Raw genomic sequence first — 23179 nt, 5'->3', positions numbered from 1 at the left:
GTCAAGGACTCACCTTTTATAGGCACAGCCGATTCATTCTTGATACATTTTCTTTTCTGAATTCTATCCCTCAACTTATATTGGCTTCGAACACCAGGATCATGTTGCCCATTAATTAAGAGACTATCTGACTAGACTAGCAAGGACTAATAATTTAGCAATTTATGAAGGTGAGACAAGGCACAGAATGTCATTTACAGGTAATAGAGTGCTGTTGCAGTGAGAGACACCTGCAGCATCTATTTTAGCACTGGCTGGGGTTTTTTTCTGTGTGCAGTGAAATTAGTGGTGTCATAGCACTATAAAAGTGCTCAGACATCTGTTGGCTATGTTGGGAGTCAGTTTTTATGTTTATAATGACACATTAAACTCAGTGTCCCCCCCCATCTTGTTCCAGAAGTGTGTGCCAGTGGAGCTGTCTAAATGAGTGTGTGCTTTGTTCCTTTGTCTGTTTCAGGCCAAGATCTCGTCTTAGATGTGGCATTATATGATCCAATAATTCCCTCAACATCCTAATTAGGGTGTGTGTGTGTGTGTGTGTGTGGGGGGGTGTTTTGTGTGTATATGGGTGCTAAACAGTGGCTGTCTGTCGCCTCTGGCCCAGCTGGAGTGAGGCCATACTTGGGTACTACTTCTCTACTGTGCTGGCACATTGCCCCGCCTCCTCATGCTTGAGCTGACACCCCATTGGCCCTCACCACAAATGGAAGCTTGGCTATCAACTGAGGTTGGCACTGTGATGTCTTGCAGCTGAAGGAAATACAGTTGCATAAGGGATTCTGATCTGTAGGCTTTTCCATTCTGCATCACAATTTACGTATTGTCCATCCTAAATAGTATGTGAGATTAGAATTAGCACAACCTGGATCATAGTTTTGAAAATCGTAAGCTAAAAATACTTGGATGATATGCTTTTCCATTGATTTTAAAAGTGTAAATTTGTATATGCTGATATTGTCTGCAACCTCTTATGGAATGTAAGATGATGAGTTGTGGAACTTGAATGTCAGTGATCAAACAATCAAAGTTGCACATTTTTAAGGTAACAAAATTAGCTACAATCCAACGCAATCTATACATAAGAATTGGGTTTGTGTTAGCAAGACGCTATCTTTACTGATTTTCTTTACCATTTTTGTTCACCAATATTCACACTTAATTTTTTCATTAGCAGTCAGTTCTTGAATATTGGGTTTGATACATGATGTAACCTTGGTAATGTAACTTAAAAATATACGCTTATAAATAATTGGTATCATTGTAAATAATTGGTATTGTCAATCATAAAGAAACAATATATATATATATATATATATATATATATATATAATTTTTTTATTGCTAACAAACTACAGCATACAATCTGCAATGTGGAGTTCAACTCCATTCTGTTCTTTAAGGAATTTAAGAATATTTGACTAAAGTCAAAGCCACAAGTGTTTCTCACCTTTTTTTATTTATTTTTTTTACCTAAAGAATACAGTTTTAATAAACCACAGAAATCTCTTAGGCATGCTGGTGTAGATTCTGACTAACCTACTCTTGTGCTACAATATCAGAGCTGCCAACTCTCACGCATTCACCGTGAGACTCACGCAATTGACACTTTTCACACACTCTCACACCACACATCCATTTTCTCATGCACAGAAAAATTGCAAAGCAAAGAGGACACAGACCGACAGACTAGACAGAGCAGGTTACTTATGATATATAAAAAAAATCTCAGCTCTCAGATTCTGTCAATTGTATTACGAAATTCAAACAATAAATACCGTTTTGGCGCTTGTAAATGTGACGTGACAGATCCCTAACGGCACGTGAACCAATCATCTCTAGCTAGTAAATAAACACGAATGAACAATATTGAAAGATACAGTACAACTAACCGAAATGTATATTCCTCATACATAATATCAATCAATCAGTGTTTTTCAACCGTGGAAAGGGGTCAATAAAACAGCTGGAGAACAATTATGTCACATTTACCTCAGGAAAGCCATTTAATGACCATAATATAGGCTATAGCACGTTAGTTGGCATTATAGAAGAAAAACAGCTATAGAGAGTATTTTGCTAGATATGTGTACTATATTACAGATTTATTACATTTTTATTTGTATCATTAAATAAAGTTGTTATTATAATAAAAAAAGGCATTATATTTAATTTGAGTTATCTTTAACCTTAAATAATACTACCAGCTGATATGGCTCTCTGTATGCTTACAGCATTAGGTGAGATTTTTTTTTTTCTTGAGAAAAAGTAACGCCTATCTTGTGTACCTAATATTTATCCAAATGAGTCAAGAATCAAATCACAAGAATTGAATTTAAATTGTGAAATTTGTGTCAAGAAATAATAAAAAAACGTAGCTTACCAGAAATTGTACCATGTAAACATTGTAACATGTTGATACCCCCCCCCCCCCCCCCCCCTCCTCCTCCTCCTCCTCCTCCTCCTCCTCCTCCTCCTCCATTATTCTCACTCCAAGCTAAACTCAAAAGTTGGCAGCTATGCAATATGCAAATGTCAACACGTCACCTAGACTGTTAACTTAAACTGAACCTTTATTTAGCACTTTATATGATACAGATTGTTTCAAAGCAGGTTTACAGTGATAACAGGAAAATGCATTTTGGCTGTTGTTCAGCTGAAGTCAGTTCAGCTATAGAATAATTGATGGAGCTCATTCCTAACATTCCTGCTCCATACCTTCTACATTGTCTGAATTGACATTTCTTGACATGTACTGTAATTATTTTATTTATATAAATATAGCTTAAAGGAGAGGAACTTTACATTGTGTACAAGAAAGATACACTTATTATGATATGTCCTGACAGTGTAAGTATAATTAAGTGAACAGGATTTCTTCTCACACTGTGAGTGTGCAAATATGTATGCTTAGATGTGTGAGCAATGCTATATTGACTTTACAAGTCTTTAACTTGTGATAGCAGTACTCTGTTGAGCATGCAACTAAAAGAATAAACATAAAATATTGCTTTAGGTGTTTTGTTGTAGTCTGAAAATTGCACATCTTCCATTGCACACATAAACTTTGTCGACTTTGATAATATGTAGTTTTGCACAAACATTGCTAATTTTCACACACACACTATACTGCTACTGATCAACATACTCCACACAGCCATTGGCCTCCTGGTGTGTCATTCACAACTATATCTCTTTCTCTCTCTCTCTCTCTCTCTCTCTCTCTCTCTCTCTCTCTTTTTCTTCTCCTTCATTTCTCTCAATCCATTCCCCTCCCCATCTCTCCTCCTCTTAACTACTTGTGTGGAGTTAATGGACTGTTTTGGCTTGGCTCCAGCCACTGAGTGTCACCTCATTAGTGTTCCTCTCGACAGGAGCTACATACGGCAGAATGTCATTGGTTCCCCTCTTCCGCCTCCCCGTCCTGATCCGTAGAAGTCTCCATGAATGGGGAAATGTGCATGCATAATTGAATCTATAGTCTCAGTCTCTACATCCCTCCCTCCCTTTTTCTCTTCATTCCTCCTTTCCTCACGTCCGACGGCTACAAAAAGGCTTGGACATTTGCCACAGCTATGGATGGATCAGGCCGACGGTGGCATCCCACGACTCCACGCACACTCATGCAAATGGACCGTTCACTTGGCCAATCAAACAACAATACGAGCAGAAGCGATACGCTGTCAGGGGGAGATTTTGGAGAGGTTTGGTCGACACTTGTCAACTTATTGATGTGTGTTATGACGACTAGGATCTGAGGCCCCTTTGGAACGAACGTGTGACTAAAGTTTGTAAGGCCAGACGGAGCAGTTGTGAGCGAGTTTTTTGATGTGCCCTCTATAGGCTTCCTTTGTTACTGAGGTGGAAAACAGACACACACACATAGTGCTGTCACAGTGGTCCAGTCATTTTTAATGTGACGGATGAGCCACCCTGGGTTCAGTGTTGTGCTGACATGGGAACATGTGTATATCGGTGCTCGCTGCGTGATGCAGTGTGCGTCTCAGCCATTGTGTGCGCTATATGCTTGTATGTCTTTATTAACAGAGTGTGATATTGTGAGGAGGACGTGTGCCTGAAGTTGCACATGTGTCTGTGTGTGTGTGTAAGATGCCCTGAGTGACTTGTTTTCCCAGACACTTCTTTTATTTGCACTTTTTTAGCCACAGAAGGCAGTCTGAAATGCACAATTTATCTTTTGTTTCAGTCTTGCGCTCTCAGTCTTGCACTCTCTCTCTTTCTCTCTCTCTCTCTCTCTCTCTCTCTAGTTTGTCCAAGCATGATCCACCCCACTCCTTTTTAATAGCCCCGTCCTGTCTCTACCATTGTTCGGTTCCTCTTTTCAACTCTGTCTCTCTTTCCCACCCCCTTTCTTTCTCTCTGTCTGCTCAATCTCTCATTCATCCCTGGAGATTCTGACTTTAGCCTCCCCTCTTCATGTCTGCAATCAAGTGCTTGAGATCAGGCTGGAAACTGAGGCCAGTGTTTAATGTGAGTGTGTGTGTGGCTGGGGAGAAACTTTTTTTTTTTTGTGTGTGTGGTTGGGGGGTATTGGGGGTTGGGGGTGGTAAGTGTCTGTCACTCGGGCATTAGTCCCATTTTCACACCCTGTCTGTCTGTGTATGTGTGGATAGATTGTGTCTCAGAGCAACCAACATCACCAAACCATGTTTAACCATTCAAGCAGTGAGAAAATTATATTTACTTAACCTGAATTTTGAATATTTTAACAAAAATTTACATGAATATTAATTTGTATAATATACACTACAAAAAGTTTGGGCTCAGTTAGAGTGGCAGTAAGGACATTTACAATATTACAAAATATTTTAATTTCAAATAAATGCTTCTACTTATCAAAGAATCCTGAAAAAAAAAAAAGATCAAAGTTTCCACAAAAAACACAACTATTTTCACTATGATAATAATAAGAAATGTTTCTTGCACACCTGATCAGCTTATTAAACTGCTTTCTTAAGGAGGGCTCTGAAGACTGAAACAATGACTGCTGAAAATTCATCTTTGCCATCACAGGAATCAATTACATGTTAAAATATTTTAAGAAAAAGATGTGGGAAATTAGTGGGTCAAAGTTAAATGTACAGTTTTGCAGTCATACAGGTCACAGAATGATGTGGTTGACCAATCAGACTTCAGTATCCCAGTGTGTTGTGCAATAATCAATATTTGAGCTATTTATTTATTTGTTTATTTATTATTTATTTATTTGCTTTTAAGATTGTTGCATAATATGAATCATTGTAGTATCTAATATATGTAGCATTGATTAACAAAATACTTTGGCATAAACAAATTATGTTCAGCATGCATCATTCGCATATTTGTATGATATTTTCATTGAGTTGATATTTGTTAATTAAATGGTTAAATTTACAGAAGTGAGGTGATATTAACTGCACTATGAAATGACCATCTGCCCATATACTGATGTCCTTGCAGAGAAGAGATGCCCATTTACACAAGCCTCATCTGACATTCACTCTCTATCTCTCTAGAGCTGGCACGCTGCTCACTATATCTATGTTTGGGTTACAACAAACTTTGATAAAGAGCTGTGATTTATCAACAATTGCCATAGTGAATAGATGGAAAAGTAAAACAAGTAGTGAGAGATATGCATCTGAAAGATTGATTTAAAGATGTAAACATGAAGAAAAAAGTAGAAATTAAACACAAAGATCCTTGTCTGTGCACTTTTTGGGTATGCATGCTGATGTCAGCCATAGCGTGAGGTCATAAGAGCGGGTCAGTGACTAGCACACACAAACACACACTCAATCGCTGGGTGTCACTCAGTCACACAATATTTACACAATTGCAGCTGTACAGTTCAAAACATTTGGGCCACGACTGGCCATAATTAGAAGATATTCTAGCTCTCTGGTTCTCTCTGCTGCCTATCTCTCTCCCTCTCTTTCTCTCGCTCTCCCTCCCTCTGCTTGGCTCAGGATTCAGGATAGAGTGAAAGAGAGAGAGCGTTCTTGGCTCGGGCCTGGTTTCTTTGGCAAGCATAACAGTATATGTGTGCAGCTTTCTAAAATGGCTGCCAGACGCCTCCTCCTGAAATGTCGACAGTGTGCACGCGGCAGGTCTGTTTGCGTGTGCGTTTGCGTGCACGGGGTGGGGGTGTGATACAGTGAATTAAAGTTGCTGAAGTATGTGATAGCTCTCAACCACGCTCAAAACAAAGACAAGATGCTGCTTGGGTTACATTGGGACGGAGCCAAGTGTAAGTGTGTGTGTGCTTGTGTGTTTGGGTTCATAGATCCAATACCCCACATTCAGGTATTGGAGGTATTCTTTCCGCAGAATAACATTACGTTACATTGCTGGTGGAAGAAGTGCTGAAGGTATAATTGTGACAGCTGTATGGATGCTATCCAGTAGATAAGGTGGCACAAGGATACATTAGGGCATCGTATTTATGAAGCTCAAGCGATCCGCGATGAGCTCATCTTGCTTTTATTCATGTGGATATGATCCTAGATCGAATGTCTTCATCTTAGATTTTTAGTCACCAAGAAAAGCATCACTATTACTGTTGCCTATACTGTTAGGGAACAAACCCATAATTTTAAAGTGGTAGTTCACCCATAAAATGAAAATTCTGTCATCATTTACAGATGTCTCATGTCGTTCCAAAGATTTAATTTCTTCTGCAGAACACAAAATAAGATATTTTTGAAGAATGTCTTGGTGCCCTTTGACTTCCATTGTATAGAAAAAAAAGAGAGCCATTTTAATTTTTTTAATTTTTTTATATCATCTTATATTCCACAGCAGACAGAACGACATACACGTTTGGAGTGAATATTGACAGAATACATTTTTTGGGGGTGAACTGTTACATGAGATTGCTCAGATTGTGTGGCCTTGGTCTATGGTCGTGACACACCAAGCTTACAGTCGGCCACCAGCCAATGCCATCATTGAGGGTCTGTCGGCCCAGTTTTTGCAGTGTGTCCCGCAGCATTGGCATTAGTCAGTTCACCGTCAGCGACTTTTCGGCCAATTGAGCATGTTGAATCGGTGCCAGAATGAAGAAAGTGAAGACCAACTGAACAACATGTTTTATATTCAAAATCCACAGTCCTAGTTTCCCTTTTTGAATAACGTATATAGACTACTACCACCTACTGTTATGGAGAGTTATTTCTTTTAACACAGGTGCAGTACATGCGTGCTAGTTGGCTAGTTGTATTTGTAGTCTTTGTGGTGTATTCAAAAACAATTTTTTTGCCCAAACACAGACGACACAAAGCGACAACACAGATGGCTTTCGTTGCCACTAGTTTGTTGATGTTGGCTCTGTGTGTCTCAGCCTTTAAGGAGAACTCTGCTACTGCTTTTCTTACCCATCAGACTTTCAGAATATCATTGGTCTTGGGAGTGGACTCTTAGGGGGGCAGTTAGAAATGCGCTAGCAATCACCAGGAATACCTTAGCAACAGCATATTAACATGCTATAGGCCACTCAGAAGACATTAGAAACTGCATTGCAAAGCCCTAGCATCTACTCAAGAGCACCCTATCATTATGGCGAAGAGTTTAGCATGGGCAAACAGTCCACATTTTCTTCAGAAAAAAAGTAGTTATACCATACTTTCCTCATGGGTTACTGCATAAAGAAAGGAAATATTCATTTTCCCCTCCTCAGTCTGCCCTCTCTCTTCCATGTTCTCTCCTCGGACAGTCTGTTTGTTTAAACAAGTGGCAGGGCTGTTGGGTGCCAAGGGTTGTTGTGTTTGGAGAAGCTCAGAGTGTTTCTGGGAGCTGTCTCTCTCTTATACACAAGCGTGCGCACACATACACAGCACTGCCCTGGCCAAACTGTTTAAATGTGTGGCTTATAGATATTTATTTTCAGAGCGAACCATCGGTTGCTTATTCAAACGCCCCACCATGTGTAAAGCACAGCCACACATACACAGCTACACACACACACACACTATTGTCATCTTGCTAGTTCCGGGTGGGCCCTCTTTTGCCTTTAGAACTGCCTTCATTCTTTGTGGCATAGATTCAAAAAGATGCTGGAAATATTCCTCAGAGATTATGATAGCATCATGCAGTATCTGCAGATTTGTCGGCTGTACATCTACAGTATAGCCACTTTTCTACTGTCGGGCGAAACCGTTCTCTTTGTTTAACCGTTCCATTCCGTGCTGATCCGGCCATGGCGGCACGGATATGGTTTAATTTTCCACTGTGGGGCTGATAACGGAGCTCTTTGGAATGTAATACAAATGTGTCAGTCGTTGCCTTGGTAATGCAACGGTTTACTGATTTTATGACATAACAACCACGTCATGGAAGATGATCAGATATTTCTATTAATTGTATTATTAATTTGTGTTTACGTCACTCAAATAGCGTGATTAATCAGCTACAGAGAAACTGGTAGCCAAGCAACAGACAAGTGACCAATCCTGAGTGGTGACATCACTACATGCATTCTACCAGCATGGTTAGCTAACCGAGAATGGTTTGTAATTATGCCGTACCAGGTTCAAGTGGAAACATAACTGGAACCATTCCTTACCGTTTTTAGAACTGTTCGGTTCTAAAACGGTTTATGATGCAAATCTTCGATTCCACCACATCACAAAGGTGCTCTACTGGATTGAGATCTGGTGACTGTGGAGGCCATTTGAGTATAGTGAACTCATTGTAATCTTCAATAAACCAGTTTGTGATCATTTGAGCTTTGTGCCATGGCGCGTTATTCTGCTGGAATAGCTATCAGAGGATGGGTACACTGTGGTCATAAAGAGATAGACATGGTCAGCAACAATACTCAAGTAAGCTGTGGCATTTAAATGATGCTCAATTGGTACTAAGGAGCCCAAAGTGTGCCAAGAAAATATGCTCCACACCATTACACCACCACCAGCAGCCTGAACCGTTGATACAAGGCAGGTTGGATCCATGCTTTTATGTTGTTTACTCCTTGCTTTTATGATGTTTCATTCTGATCCTACCATCTGAATATCACAGGAGAAATCGAGACTCATCAGACTAGTCAATGTTTTTACAATCTTCTATTATCCAGTTTTGGAGAAACCGTGCTAATTGTAGCCTCAGTTTCCCTTTTTTTTCTTTTCTGAAGTGGTCTTCTGCTTCTGTAGCACATCTACTTCAAGGTTTCGACATGTTGTGTGTTCAGATATGCTCTTCTGCATACCTCTGTTGTAACGAGTGGGTATTTTAGTTAAAATTGTCTTTCTATCAGCTTAAACCAGTCTGGACATTCCCCTCTGACCTCTGGCATCAAGAAGGCATTTTCGTCTGGCACCAACAACCATGTCACGATCAAAGTCACTTAAATCACCTTTCTTCCCCATTCTGATGCTCAGTTTGAACTTCAGCAGATTGTCTTGACCTATCGTCTTGTCTACATGCCTAAATTAATTGAGTTGCTGCCATGATTGGATGATTAGATGTTTGCATTAACGAGCAGTTGAACAGGTGTACCTAATAAAGTGGCCAGTGAGTGTATAATATATGCCATATTAAACTTTACAAAAGAGATGGCGCTTGTAGATGTGGTTGTTACTTATTATGGAAAAACGTAAACTTTATTTTATATTTTTTACAAAAATATTGAATGTCCTGCTGAAATTTTCCATGGTTTCTTTATTTCATTGTGGGCCGTAGCAGTGTGTCTGGATCAGATCTGTTTAAAAGTGTGTGCCATCTGCTCTATTGATGTGCCCTGTGTTTAATCACTCAACATCCATGCAAGATTGTACTTAGAGATGCAAACTATTCCTTTACCTCTCCGTTTCTGTTTTCTCTTTTGGAGCATCGGCATAGTAGGAGATGTCTTTAAGCAGACTGATGGATGGTGTATAACTTGCTTGTAAATTGTAGGGGGAGGGTAGTTGGCATAGGAACGGGCACTGTCACAATGCCAACCTGCTTCTGTCCAATCAAAGACTCAGCTGTTGGCCAATGGTCCAATACGCTTTCATGATTCAAACACTACTTAAGATGTTATTTATTATGTGGGAAAAAAATAGTTGAAGCTTAATGCAGAAATAACTCTTAAAATTTCTAACAAATGCACAGGACAAACCACGAGAGGGGATTTTTCTCCTCCTCTCACTCTATCTTAATTTTCTCCAGACTTTTTTCTTCTTAATATATGGTGTTCCCTCCCTTTTTTGTCATTGTTGAGCTGAAGCCAAGAACATTCCATTTTTGCAGCTCTGTTTAATGGTCATTTTTGAGGGGGAGGGGGGGATGGGGGGGGGGGGATTTATTCCCATCTCTCTATCTCTTACTCTCCCCCTTTAACTTTCACTTCTAAAATGGAGCTTAGGAAGGAACAAGAGTAATGACAGCTCATTTTCTCTCTCTCAACCCCCCCCCCCCCCCCCCCCCTAAAATTTACTAAAATTTTATTTACATTAAAGCCAATATTTAGGCATCATAATTGCATTGTCTGATATCAGTGTTGAGTTGGTCGGTTAACTAAAAGGACTTTTAGTGCCCCTTTAGGTAAACAAAACAAAACAGCAATGCCTTATTCTTTAAGCAGGTTAGTATTATATTGGTTATCGGCCTATATGATTGCTTTATTATTATTATTATTATTATTAATAAAGTATCAATCCATATTGAATATATAGATCTGGTACTATATATTTATTTGCACAACCTCATGTATCCAATTTTTTTACATTTAAATAAATGTTAGATGACAGCAAAAGCAATCTAAATGTAATATTTAAAATCACTAATAATTAAATAATATATTAATTTATTATAATGTAATAACATTGTTAAATGCAATCTATGAAAAAAAAAAAAAAAAAAAAGCATTTTCATACTATACAATAGAATGTTGTTGTGATACCTAAATTCACTTCAGTTTATTGCTATCGTCCAGAATTTTTATATCAGTGAATCCCAAATATGTTGCTTGTTGTGATCTTGAAATAAGCTGATTATTAATTGAGCTCCTGAAAAGACTGGGATAATGCATGCCACTATAATTAGCACTGTAGGATCAAGGAAGGGTCTTCTTAATGGTTTTGTAAGGTAACATCATTAATCATGTAACATTTAAAGCACACATCAATGGCAGGCAGGACTCTTCTCATTTTTCCATCTTTTCCTCCCCTAATCCTCTACTTTGCTCATGCTTTTCAAGGTGGGGTGTGTATTGTATCTCCATTTTACTTTTGAGGCACGTTTCAGCTTTGCCTTTACCTGTTCCTACATCCTTCTTTTTTCCTTCCCCTTTTCTTCTCCCGTTCCCCCTCACTGAAAGAAACAAGCATGTAACTGCACACATCTGGCCTGTCCTGTCAGGACCCAGAAACTGTAGTTTGCTTTTCAGACTGTTTACTGTACCAAATTCTTTCTTTGTATTGGGTTTGTTGCCTATTTGCTTTAATCGAGCTGCATGATATGTAAAACCTGATGATCATGTTCTCCAGCATGCTTTGTGATTATCCAAAAAGCATCTGACTATTATTACAAAGAGTTCACACATGATCAGTCACAAATTTGCAGAAACTGACAATTTGTCAATTTGTTTCCAGATTAAAATGTAAAATATGTGGTCTTTTGGATCCTATTGTTTGTTGTTTATTATATTGTGTATTTGTGTTGTTTTGATTTTTCTAAATTTTCCTCATTTCTTAATGTCAACAAAACCATAACAGCTAAACAAACATGAGAAAACACTGCCAAGTGGATGATAAATTACTGTGAAGTGCAGTACTGTCATCTGTAGACCCACTGTTCTTTCTGGGTTTTGTGTTTTAATCCACCAACTTTATTTGTGTTTTCAGACTCGCAACAGTCAGGAAGTCCAAGCAACAATGAGCCTGGCAAGAACCCTCCAGGTATGTCAACGTAAATGCAAAAAACACAAATGCTCAAAAAACTACATCTGCAGTCAAGGGTTTTAAGTAAACTATTGCCAGGTGCTTGTGTACCCATAATAATGACACCCCATAAAGACAGATAAATCCTGTATGACATCAATGTTATATGGTTGTTTATTTCATTTTCATTATATTGTTTCAGGGTTCCCAAAGTCATGGGCAATCTAAAAATATCTGGGAATTTTAAAATTGTGATTATTAATAATTTGAGTTATGCTTACTTTTCATCAGCTAGAAATTTAGAGTAATTATAAAATGATAAAAACTTTTTATTTTATTTTAAAAAATGTACAAATAAATTCATAAAAATCGAATTCAGTAATCATTCACAAATTACTAGAAAAAACATGGAAATTCAGTTATCAAAAGGTTTGGGACCCCTGAGTTTGTGAGATGTATGTGTTTCCGTGTACATATATTTGTAACTGGATATAAGCTACTTGTAGGCCTATAACTCATGTTCAGAGAAGAGAAACATAGACATTTATCTTGTCATTTGCCACTGAAACAACTTACAACTACTGATCAGTTGGTCACTCAAACCAAACCAGGTCTCAAATAAACTCTACTACAAATATATTTAATTTAATTAATTAGCAGCTGAATTAAAGCTAAACTTTTCTTTATATTGCACAGTGCCACAAAAAAAAAAAAAAAAAAAAAACCCTACACTGTCTACCAGTTTAACTCTTTTGCTTTTTTTTTAGAGAAATTATACCAAAACAGGCTTATTTGATCTGGTCTTTTTTTGGGCACAAGTCTGGAATACAGTGTTACGTACTAGTTGGCTTTCTCTGAACCTAATCTATCTCTAGTCTGTATATAAAACAAGTCACAGTTAGTTTCGTCACAATCCCTGAAAGTAAAAATTAAATGGTGACGAGGACGAAAGATTATTTGTTTAATCTATGTTGAAACTAAAATGTTTTCTGATGCCTGCTCACCAAACACACAGCATTTGAAATGTCCTCATGTGTATGTGTTAAGTTAGGACATGTCTGAAGAAAATGCTTTTGTCTCCCACAGTTTACTTGGAAGAGAGCTTTATTAAATCAGGGGTCTTTAGTGTTTCGGAGCTGGTGAGAGTATCCAGAAGTAAGTCTCTCTCTAAACATGCGCGCACACACACACACACACACACACACTGGTTTCACTACTGTATGGTAGTGAGGGCATCGCGTAGACGCATGGTTTTATACAATTTTAAACAAGTACATGGATTTATATTTTATACAGGTAAAGATACTGCATACGCATAAACCTTCTCGGGCGGACCTAGAAAAAAAATATTTATAGGGTGGCACGAGGACTATTAGGGGTAGCAACACCAAAGCAAATATTCATGCATAGTTATTGAGGATTTATGGCCTGACATACACATTTATGTTCATGAATATGTGAAACGGTTGCATTACCACATTTATTCTGTCTAAAAAAAAATAAAATTCAATAAAAAAAAATATATATATATATATGAATGTTATGATTATATTGATATAAATTTTCATATATATATATATATATATATATATATATATATATATATATATATATATCTACTGTGGAAAAGTCTTAGGCATGTTAATTTAGTTTGTCTCAGTTTTTTCTGTTTCTTCATGTAATCACAGACAGACTCGATGATGGTGAGATCAGATCATCCTGGCTGTTGTGAGATTCCTTGTACATACAGAAATATATTAAGATATGAACATGCCTAAGACTTTTGCACAGTACTGTATATAGGTTGTCTCCTAAGGGAATTTTTTCTTACTTCTTGCGACAGCTTCAACCCACAAGTATAGCTAAGTAAACAGACAGAGCAACACAACCAGCATGCTTTATGCTGAGGCATTCCTGATTTAGCAAGGGAGGGACTTGCCCAGAACATCTGTGGAAAATCCAGTCTAGTGGGTCTTGTGTGTGTATGTGTTCACAAGTTTTGGTGCACAAGCATACAGTAGTTTATGTGTAGACATGCCTGTTCTCATCGGAGATGATGACAGATGTTCCAAAAAGAATCTCTCTTTGATAGCTGAGGACAATTTTGCCTTCAGGCAAGATTTGTACTAATTACCAAAAGGTTTATCAGGGCCTAAAACCCACACACGTTTACCCTACACACACACACACACACACACACACACACACACACACACACACACACACACACACACACACACACACACACACACACACACACACACACACACACACACACACACACACACACACACACACACACACACAAAGACGCTCATATTCACCCTAAGGGTGTATGATGCACTTGGTGACGCTGTAACTGATCCATGTCACACCTAAATGTAACACAACGCTTGCGATCTGTCCCACATACACACACACACACACACTGCCATCATTGTGGCCTCTATGATCCTCTGCTCTTTGGAAAGGCATTCAAACACTAAAAGCACAACAGCCATATGACTTACCTGCAGGAAACGGCATGTACCAAAAAAAAAGCAGAACAATTGAAGGTCTGTCAACTTCCTGAACAAACTGACAGTTTATTGCACACTTAAGATTTTAAATGTATAATTTAATGGGCATTGTGTTGTTCTGTAATGCAGTTCAGATGAGGTTATAGTGAACACTGTATATATTGTTGTGGGTACTCATATTAAGTACTAGAACAAATGTCATACCTGCTCACCTGCATTCATGTGGCGGCAGCAGGTCTTGGGCTCAGTGCCAGCAGACACTGACAGTAATTTTGCATGTGTTTCCTTCACCTCAGACCCTCAGGTCATATCATGTCATACATGAAAACACAAACTCTGCTAAAACGTCCTGACACATCTCCTTAAACTACTGCAAAAGAGAGATTATTATTATTATTTTTTAATATGAAATGTTAACACTATAACACAAGCCTTGCATATTAATTCAGTAAGAATATTTTTTAGCCATGTGTTTTTGGTTGTATATACATACATACATATGTTACACAACACCCAGTTGTTTGTTCACCTATCCTTATCAGGACTGTACACAGGACTAATGGTTTTTATACTGAGCTAATTATATTTTCTATCCCCTAACACCACCCCTAAACATAATCCTCACAGAAAAAAATCAACATCTTTAATAAAAATTACGAAGACAGCTGGATATCCTCATAATGTAAGGGTAGAGACCTGAAACTTGAATACACACTACATTATGAGGACATTCATCCTAATTTATCCTTATGTAATTGAGGTCAAACCAATACATAGACACTATGATTAATGATAGGAAATAATATATCAAGTACACAACACTTCTAAACTTATATATAATAATATATAATATAATTAATAATGTAATATAAAATGTAACATTTACATTTTAAATAACTTTTTTGCATTTGTCAAATATTTGTATTCAAGAGCAACTTATAGCTTATAACATGATACGCATGTTATCAGCACATGTGCTCCCTTGAAACCAAAACCCCTGCCTTAATAAACACAGAGACTGCCAATGAAAGATGTGCTTCAGTGCTACAGTCAGTGTACATTAGCCAGCTTATAAATCACCAGCATATTATGAAAGGTATGTTTAATTTTTTAGGAATTGTAGGTATAGAGCTATCTGTTCATGAAAGACCAAACTAGCTTTGTCATGCTATTGTATGTAAACAAAGAGGCTTGTGACAGAGGTTAGACCACTGAAAGGTGCTCTGGCTCTTGTGGTTTCTCTGTAGATATGATATCTCTGACACACTTCATACTGTTACAGCCCCTACGGCTGTTCTCTCTTAGATTGAATTACAGCTACATGTTTGGGTTTGCCTTTATGCAAATTCTGCACTGAATAACAGCTTCTAACTGAGAGCCAGAAAGAGTGTGTTAAAAGTGATTTAGTTGATGATTGACTCTTTATGCCAAAATGTTGATGTAAGTTACTCTACATTACTACCTATCCCTAACCACTTTCTTTTCTCTCTCTTTCACGTCTCACCAGCTCCTATCACACAGGGTTCAGGAGTGAACTTCCCTATGGCTGACATGCCAAGTCAGCCATATTATCAAGACCTGAACTCAGGAGTGAGTTTACACCGGTCCCTCTCATCTCCTCCTGGCAGGTTAGCATGCATGTTCAAACACCACCCATGCATACAAACACATACATTATTAAACCTGTTTGTTGTCTTCAGTGTAAGATCAGCTTCGCAAAAGATCAGCTAAACAAACACAATAAAAGCAATTTGTTATTTATTTTTTATAGAATTGTTTTATAAAAATGTAACCCATATTTGAAGAAAAAACTGTTCTAAAGCTTTTTTTTTTTTTTTGTCTGTGTATGTTTAAATATATTAAATACATTTTGATCCACAATATGTTACATTAGAGTTAGTTTGGGTCAAAGTTCATTAAAATATTCCTTATGCCCTTTATTCTAATTACGAAATTGGTGATTTAAAAAAATGTCACAGCACAGATTGGTGTAGTCAGAAGTCAGATTAATGCATGTTCTTCTGTCCTCTGCAGTAAGCGGCCTAAGACTATCCAAGAGGACAGTATGGAGACTAGTCCCACCGGGCCAGACTTCTACCCATCCCCCAGTTCACCGGCCAGCAGACCCTGGCATGAGAGAGACCAAGGTGAGAGAGACTGTTCATGGTCAAGACTAGCTCTCATTTCATTATCATGTGAGCATTAAGCTTATTTCCTCCATTTAAGCACTACTAAGAGCTATTCAGCACTGTTTCTCTCTTTTAACTCTCTCTCTCTCTCTCTCTCTCTCTCTCTCTCTCTCTCTCTCTCTCTCTCTCTGTGTCTGTCCTCTGTGTGAAGATATTTTCTGTGTGATTTTCCCCTTTCTTCAGTTCTCAGTAAAGTGTGATGTTGATAAACTGGTCTTCATTCTTGCAGCACTTCGTGAACTCCAGTCTTCATGCAAAACTGAACAAAACACATCAGTCAGCATCAGCCTGTGGCATTCTCATAACCTCGGCTGTCCTTCTATCACTTCTGCAACAATAATGATTTTCTGAAATTATGACCATTGAAAATTTCAGTGGTATAAAATTTCACTTACAGTGAATGGGACTGATCACTGGAGTTTATTTCATTATTTTGCTCATAACGCAATTGCAAATTAGGGCCATTATTTTATTGTGAAGTCACACAATGAATAAATGGAATGGAATCTCAACTTTTTGCATTAGTTGAGCCTCATGTGTCCAGAAATTTTAGGGTTTGGTGAAGGATTTTAATTCCTGTGTGCTACTTTCTAGTGTGCTGCAGTTTAACATAACTAGAAAGAAAGAGCAGGTTGTCCTGTTGTATGTTTTGATTGAAACCTTCGATAAGATGTCATTCATTAAGGAGAAGTGTCACAGTTTCTTGTTTTGTGTGGGCAAAATGTATGTGTGTTAGTATTGGGTCTGGTTTCATTCTTTTGTAGTTTATTGGATACATTTGAAGGACTGTTTTTAGCCCAATTTAAGCCGTGTTTAAACAATATATAATATTGTCGATATAAAATTATTATGATTAATAATAATAATTAATTTCTGCACTATTAACAACATCAAAGAAATCCCAAAGTACCTTAACTACAGTATATAGCTTTTTTTAGACAAAACCCCCAAAATAGTTTTCTTCATTTTAGCAAAATAATAATAAAAAAAAATAAAAAAACTTGAATGTATGTGTTAAAACAAATGTAGATCAGACTAGCCTGGTTTCCTGTCTGCATGGGTTGGTATTTGATTAGCCATGTTTCCTCCTTCAGAAAGGGGGATTTGTCTGGCGTGTGGCAACTATTGAACTTGACCTGATCTCTAAAATGGGTGTGTCAAAGGTCAGAGCAGGGTTGTGACCTTTGAGTTCAGACACCAGACCCAGATGGGATGGAAGGGGGAGGGGGGGGAGGGGGAGGGGGGGGGGGGGGGGGGGGGTGGCAAGGAATGAAAGGAGAGATCTCCTGTTCTAACAATGAGTTTGCACCATTAGTTACCCTTGTTATTCATTCACTCACATGTCTGACACCCAGTTCTGTAGCGTTCAGTTCAGATCTTAGCTAAAAGATTAAATTTTTAATAGATCAAAAAAAATATATAATAATTAAACAAAATTTCCCTGTGAAAAATTTTGATTTTAGCATGTAGTCAAGAGAGGTTGTTTTTGAACAGTGTGTGTGTGTTAGAGACAGACAGAGAAACAGGCAGGTGTGACAGCTTCTGTTTGAACTTGTCCCTTGACGACCAACAGGTTGCCAGTATAAGAGGGAGAGGGAGAATTTGAGCGCTCAAAAATACAACACTCAGCTATAAAAAGCTTTTTTTGTAGTTAATTCAAGTTCCATACTCATTTCCCAGGCAGCAGGACACATTACACTGTACATATAAATGTTATGTCTTATTTTCTTTTCATGCACTTGTTTTCGTTACTTGTTAGGGCTGTCAATTTAATAGGTGAATTTAGTTTGATTATTTTGGAAAAAAATTATGTGATACAAAATTATAGCCTCAAGTCTGTGTCTATTTAAGGATTTACTCATCTGCTAAAATGGTGACAAAAAAAAAATCTTAATTTGGTCGATTTTCTGGTCAATTTATTATTACTAGTCCCCCCCCCCTCCCCCCCTCCACCCCTCCCCCCCCTCCCCCTCCCCCTCCCCTGGACTTTTGCTGATGAGCTGTTGTGAAAGATGGAGGGAGGAGTGAAGAGGGGGGTGGGGTAGATAGAGCTCATGAGAAAGTGGTTTGTTTTGTAAAAGCCATATCAGAAGGAGCGAAGCATGAATATTAAAGCCATATGAGGCCTTGACAAAAGGAAACTGTCTCAGCCAAAGCCTAGTCCTCATGTGTACAGAAACACACGCACACACACGCACACACACGCACACACACGCACACACACGCACACACACGCACACACACACACACACACACACACACACACACACACACACACACACACACACACACACACACACACACACACACACACACACACACACACACACACACACACACACACACACACACACACACACACACTCGCCTGTAATATACCTTTCTAATTTCATATCAAATCAACTTTGTGAAAAGACAGTGTCATTGTATGGCCACTGCCTCGATAAAGTTGCAAGTCTCTCACTCTCTCCATTTCTTTTTCTCTGGTGTGCTTGAAAAAAAATTATATATCAGTTTTCCCAATCTGTGTTCTTCAGATGTGTGTGTAGTCATTCCCTGGTCATGCATACAAACAAACAAAACATGCACGTTTTTTTTTGTTGTTGCTTTTTTTATGGCTTTTGGGAGAGCAAATTCTCCTCCTGTCACCCTCTTTCTCTCTATATCCCACCCACCTCCATTCTCTTCTTTCTTTCTTCCCTCTTTCCTCAAACACATGTATGGATATTCCTGAGAGAGCACAATCCTGCCTTCTAACAGCTTTTTTTCTTCCTTTTTTTCAATGTTCTGTTGCAACAGGTGTGATGACAAAATATTATTCGAAAGCCATATGCTAAATTCGGACATGTTGAAACAGGAAAATGCAGTCAAAATTTTTTGAAGAAAAAATGTATATTTCGTATAAAGCTAGGCTCTGTTAAAGTGCTGTTACTGCAATGCTTATCTGTAGATTATGTCTAGAAACTATTACAATACCCATTTATAGTTGTGGAATCATGTTAGGTTTTTCTGTGTAAACTTTCTTTTTCGTCAAATCGGTTTATAAAAATTATTTATGAGCACCTTGTTCAACAGTTTACAACCCTAATGTGTCTTTTTTTTAAATATATATTTTAAAATAAAATCATTTAAATATTTTAAAATGCAATTAAATAGATAAAAAATACTGCAAAATAACATTGTATGTTTAGGAAATCTATGGCAGCAACATTTTCTCAATTGTCTTGTCATTGGCAGTCATTTAGGCAATTTGGGACCCTGAATAGGACACACGGACACATGGAATCCCCCTACATTCCAATGCCTTTGTGCTATTTGAGTCGAGATCATTTACCTTTTTCCTGCCTTCGAGAGAGAGAGAGAGAGAGAGAGAATGAAGTTAAATATACAGAGACGTAGTCTTGATTGATTCCTTCATCTAAAGCATCTGTGCATATCAAAACACACAATCTCAAGACAGAATACACATCATGAGAAGTGTTTGCAGATATGTCATTAGCTAGCGGTTCTCTTTTCTTCCACCTCCCTCACTTTTCCTTATTTCCTTATTCATTGCGTCTGCCTCCCTTTCTTTTCTGTTTTCTCATCTCATCTATGATTGTCAGGGAGGAGCGCCATAGACATGCAGGCCAAGCACTATGTCTCCTCCATGTCTGCTGATGAAGAGACTTTTTTTTGTCTCTTGGAAGTAGATATGAAGTTAATCTTTTTCTTAAACAATCAAACAAGATAGATGATACACTGCATTGCACTACAGAGAGGGGACGTGAAAGAGAAACAGCATAACAAAATATGAAAATGTCAAAAGAATGTGTTCTTATGTTGTTGACTATTTTTTTGGATGCTTAGTTCAGTCATTTTGGCGAAGATTTAGTCGCCTAGTCAATTAAAACTTTTTTCTTTTCTTTTAGTTTATTTATTTATTCATTTATTTTTAATGTGCAAGTTCTGCTCATCCCAGATTTTGATTTCTTTCATTGTTAATACTTTGAGAAAGATCTTGGTGCAAGTTTATATCTGACATCCCCTGTCTATTTTTTTCTTTTCTTCAGCAGACATGTCCTCTCCCAGCATGAAGAAGCCAGAGAAGACATTATTCAGCCCCACATCTCCACAGGACTCTTCACCTCGGCTCAGCACCTTCCCCCAGCACCACCACCCAGGACTGACCACCGTTGGCCATAGTGGTATTACTTTTCTAAAAATACTTCTCACAATCCTTCCCTGATTCAAGCAAACTTTCTAACAACCACTGCACATTCTGGACGCTAATGCTGCTTTAAAGCACAACATTTCCTGCTTACAGTATGAGTTCGATTGTTGTATTTTTATTGTGATCTTAAACTTAAATGGGCAATTTCATTATGTCTTTCTGTTTCACTTTCTCCCAAAATAATTTTAAACCTAGTAAAATACAAGCATGTGCATTAGGTGTGTATAGTAATTGATGTTTTTATCATTTTCGTACTGCCACAAAAAAACACACAAAAAAAAAAACTCTCAAAATGCAAGGCAGAGAGAGAGACTGCAACCATATTTACAATTAACCATATCTAACTGATGATCTGCACTTCCTTCAGACTGTGCTGTCTAACAGCCCATCGTTTAAAGGAATCCACGAAACTCCCACACTTTTTTCAGGCTCGAGTGTCTCGCTGTCTGTATGTACATCTGTCATCTCCTGCGATATGATTTTGTGCGGCAGTAGTAGCTACGCACTGCTTCATCTTCTTTTTTTAATTTTATCAGAACAACCAGGGTTACGGTGCAATATCACCACCTACTATGTTGGAGTTTATATGCAGCATTATTTACAAGATTTAGTATGTTAAGTATTAACATGATATTTATATAATGATATTTATAACGATTATCATCAGTATCACTGTAACCGTCACAGAGATTTATTGATGTTCTTCATCAACAGTACACAAAATGTTTATGACAAATACCATTTTGTTTCCACCATAATTCTTTAAATGACACGACTTCGAGAAAGTCAGGGCTTAAACAATATTCCAAATTTCTCACTGGTAGACATGACTTTATGGGTGATGTTCATGCTCTCTCAGCCCTTAAATATCTTCATTTCTGACATGACTTGAACATTGCATTTGAAACATTTTTACATAGGTTTTATGTAAATGTGTGGTATGGCTTCTTGATAATGACCCATGAGAAAAACTTTCATTGAGTTTACATGTTGTCCAATTAAAATCTATTAGTAAAGTAGTTGTTTTCTCTGCATGTGCAGTAATTTCCACTAGGAGTCCACCTCCGCATTCTCCACTGCAGTTTTCCGCCCCTGCCATCCATCCCCCAGCCCCCTCGCCCTACATCTCTCATGGCGCCATCCGCTACCCGCCGCACCTCAACCCACCCGACTCCCTCAAGAACTACATGCAGTCTTACGACCCGTCCAGCCCACAGAGCAGCCAGGTATGTATGGAGTACTCGCGTACATGCACAAAGACTAACGTACACGCGCATTAACCCAGACCCTAATGCAATCATACATAATTAGTACAGTTTATCTGTACTAGAACAGAGCCTTTAAATCTCATGACTGTGTGTGCATTGTCCACAATACATAATAGATGCCAGCTGTTAAAATAGGGTGTTGGTTTAACGTCTCAGTTGAAATATTCCCTTTCCTGAGACACGCAAGAACAGATTCACATTTATAAAATACTTGAAATAACATGCATCACGTGTACCGTAAATTTACCAATCATAATCATCATGTTGTCACATGTGTTAACCATACCGTGAGCTAAAGGCGCTCTACCCCCTAAAACTAATGAGACCCTCATTGTAAGAGCACATGCTGTAAACACAAAGGTGCTTTAGCGCAGTTTTCTTCTTTTTCTGCCTCTACCTCTCGTTGCCTGTCTGTCTTGGTGTCTCTGGTTGTTCCCAGTGCATCGGACTCAAGTTTGATTAACAGGCCACATTGTTTCAGCACGGTAATTGACCCAGTTTAGCTAACGAACACAAAATCATTAGTGGTTTTCTCTGTCGGCGCCTTGTCTATATCAGCTCCGAGCCGAGTGCGAAGCCAAACGACGGCCTCTTCATCGCTGTGGCGACTGTTTACCAGCAGCGGCGTAAATGAAGCGAAGGGGAATGAAAAGAGAGAGAGGAAAAAACGCAACAACAAAAGCAAGTCAATAAACACTCCAACCATGGCAGCCACTGCACATTAGCACTAACACACATGCACTCAATGTGTCTCTATGAAAACTACTTGAGATTCCCTAAAGTATGAATTAAGAGAAAATATGGGGAATATTTATTGTATCATATAATTTAATATAGGCCATTATGTCTTCATTGTTATACCTCATTCCTGTTAATTAAAGGACTTCGATGTTTTGACTCCTCCTCCTTAGCAGGTGATGGATGGGGCTCTTGTTGAATAGAATTTTAAAGAACTTTCTGCATCTCTGCCATCAGCTCAGACTGTCCCACTCATCTTAATTAGTACCACAAAATAAAATAAAAAAGGCCAAGCCTCACTAAACATTTTGTTAAGGGGAAATTTAAACTCCGTTTATTTTGGATTATACTGTGGTTGGTTAACACTTACAGTTCCATTTTGCTTGAAGATATT

At 38.1% G+C, this 23179-nt stretch overlaps 1 protein-coding gene across 6 annotated transcripts in view; it reads left to right on the top strand.

The window, feature by feature from the left end:
• Nucleotides 1–23179, top strand: part of LOC309485478 (nuclear factor 1 B-type-like) — a 93011-nt gene that overhangs the window by 48649 nt on the left and 21183 nt on the right. For 3 of the 6 annotated variants that reach the window (XM_082152317.1, XM_082152313.1, XM_082152318.1), the window contains exons 3-8: nt 11823–11876; nt 12945–13013; nt 15885–16005; nt 16412–16524; nt 20619–20753; nt 21821–22005. In XM_082152317.1, coding sequence (XP_082008443.1) covers nt 11823–11876; nt 12945–13013; nt 15885–16005; nt 16412–16524; nt 20619–20753; nt 21821–22005 — 677 coding nt within the window. The remainder of the gene's footprint in view (nt 1–11822; nt 11877–12944; nt 13014–15884; nt 16006–16411; nt 16525–20618; nt 20754–21820; nt 22006–23179) is intronic. The other 3 variants (XM_082152316.1, XM_082152315.1, XM_082152314.1) reach the window with 3 other exon arrangements.

Source organism: Leuciscus leuciscus (assembly GCF_965113295.1).
Source record: "Leuciscus leuciscus genome assembly, chromosome: 2".
Lineage (NCBI taxonomy): Eukaryota > Metazoa > Chordata > Actinopteri > Cypriniformes > Leuciscidae > Leuciscus > Leuciscus leuciscus.
The sequence above is the reverse complement of the archived record's forward strand: the minus strand, read 5'-3'. Positions and strand labels throughout refer to the sequence as shown.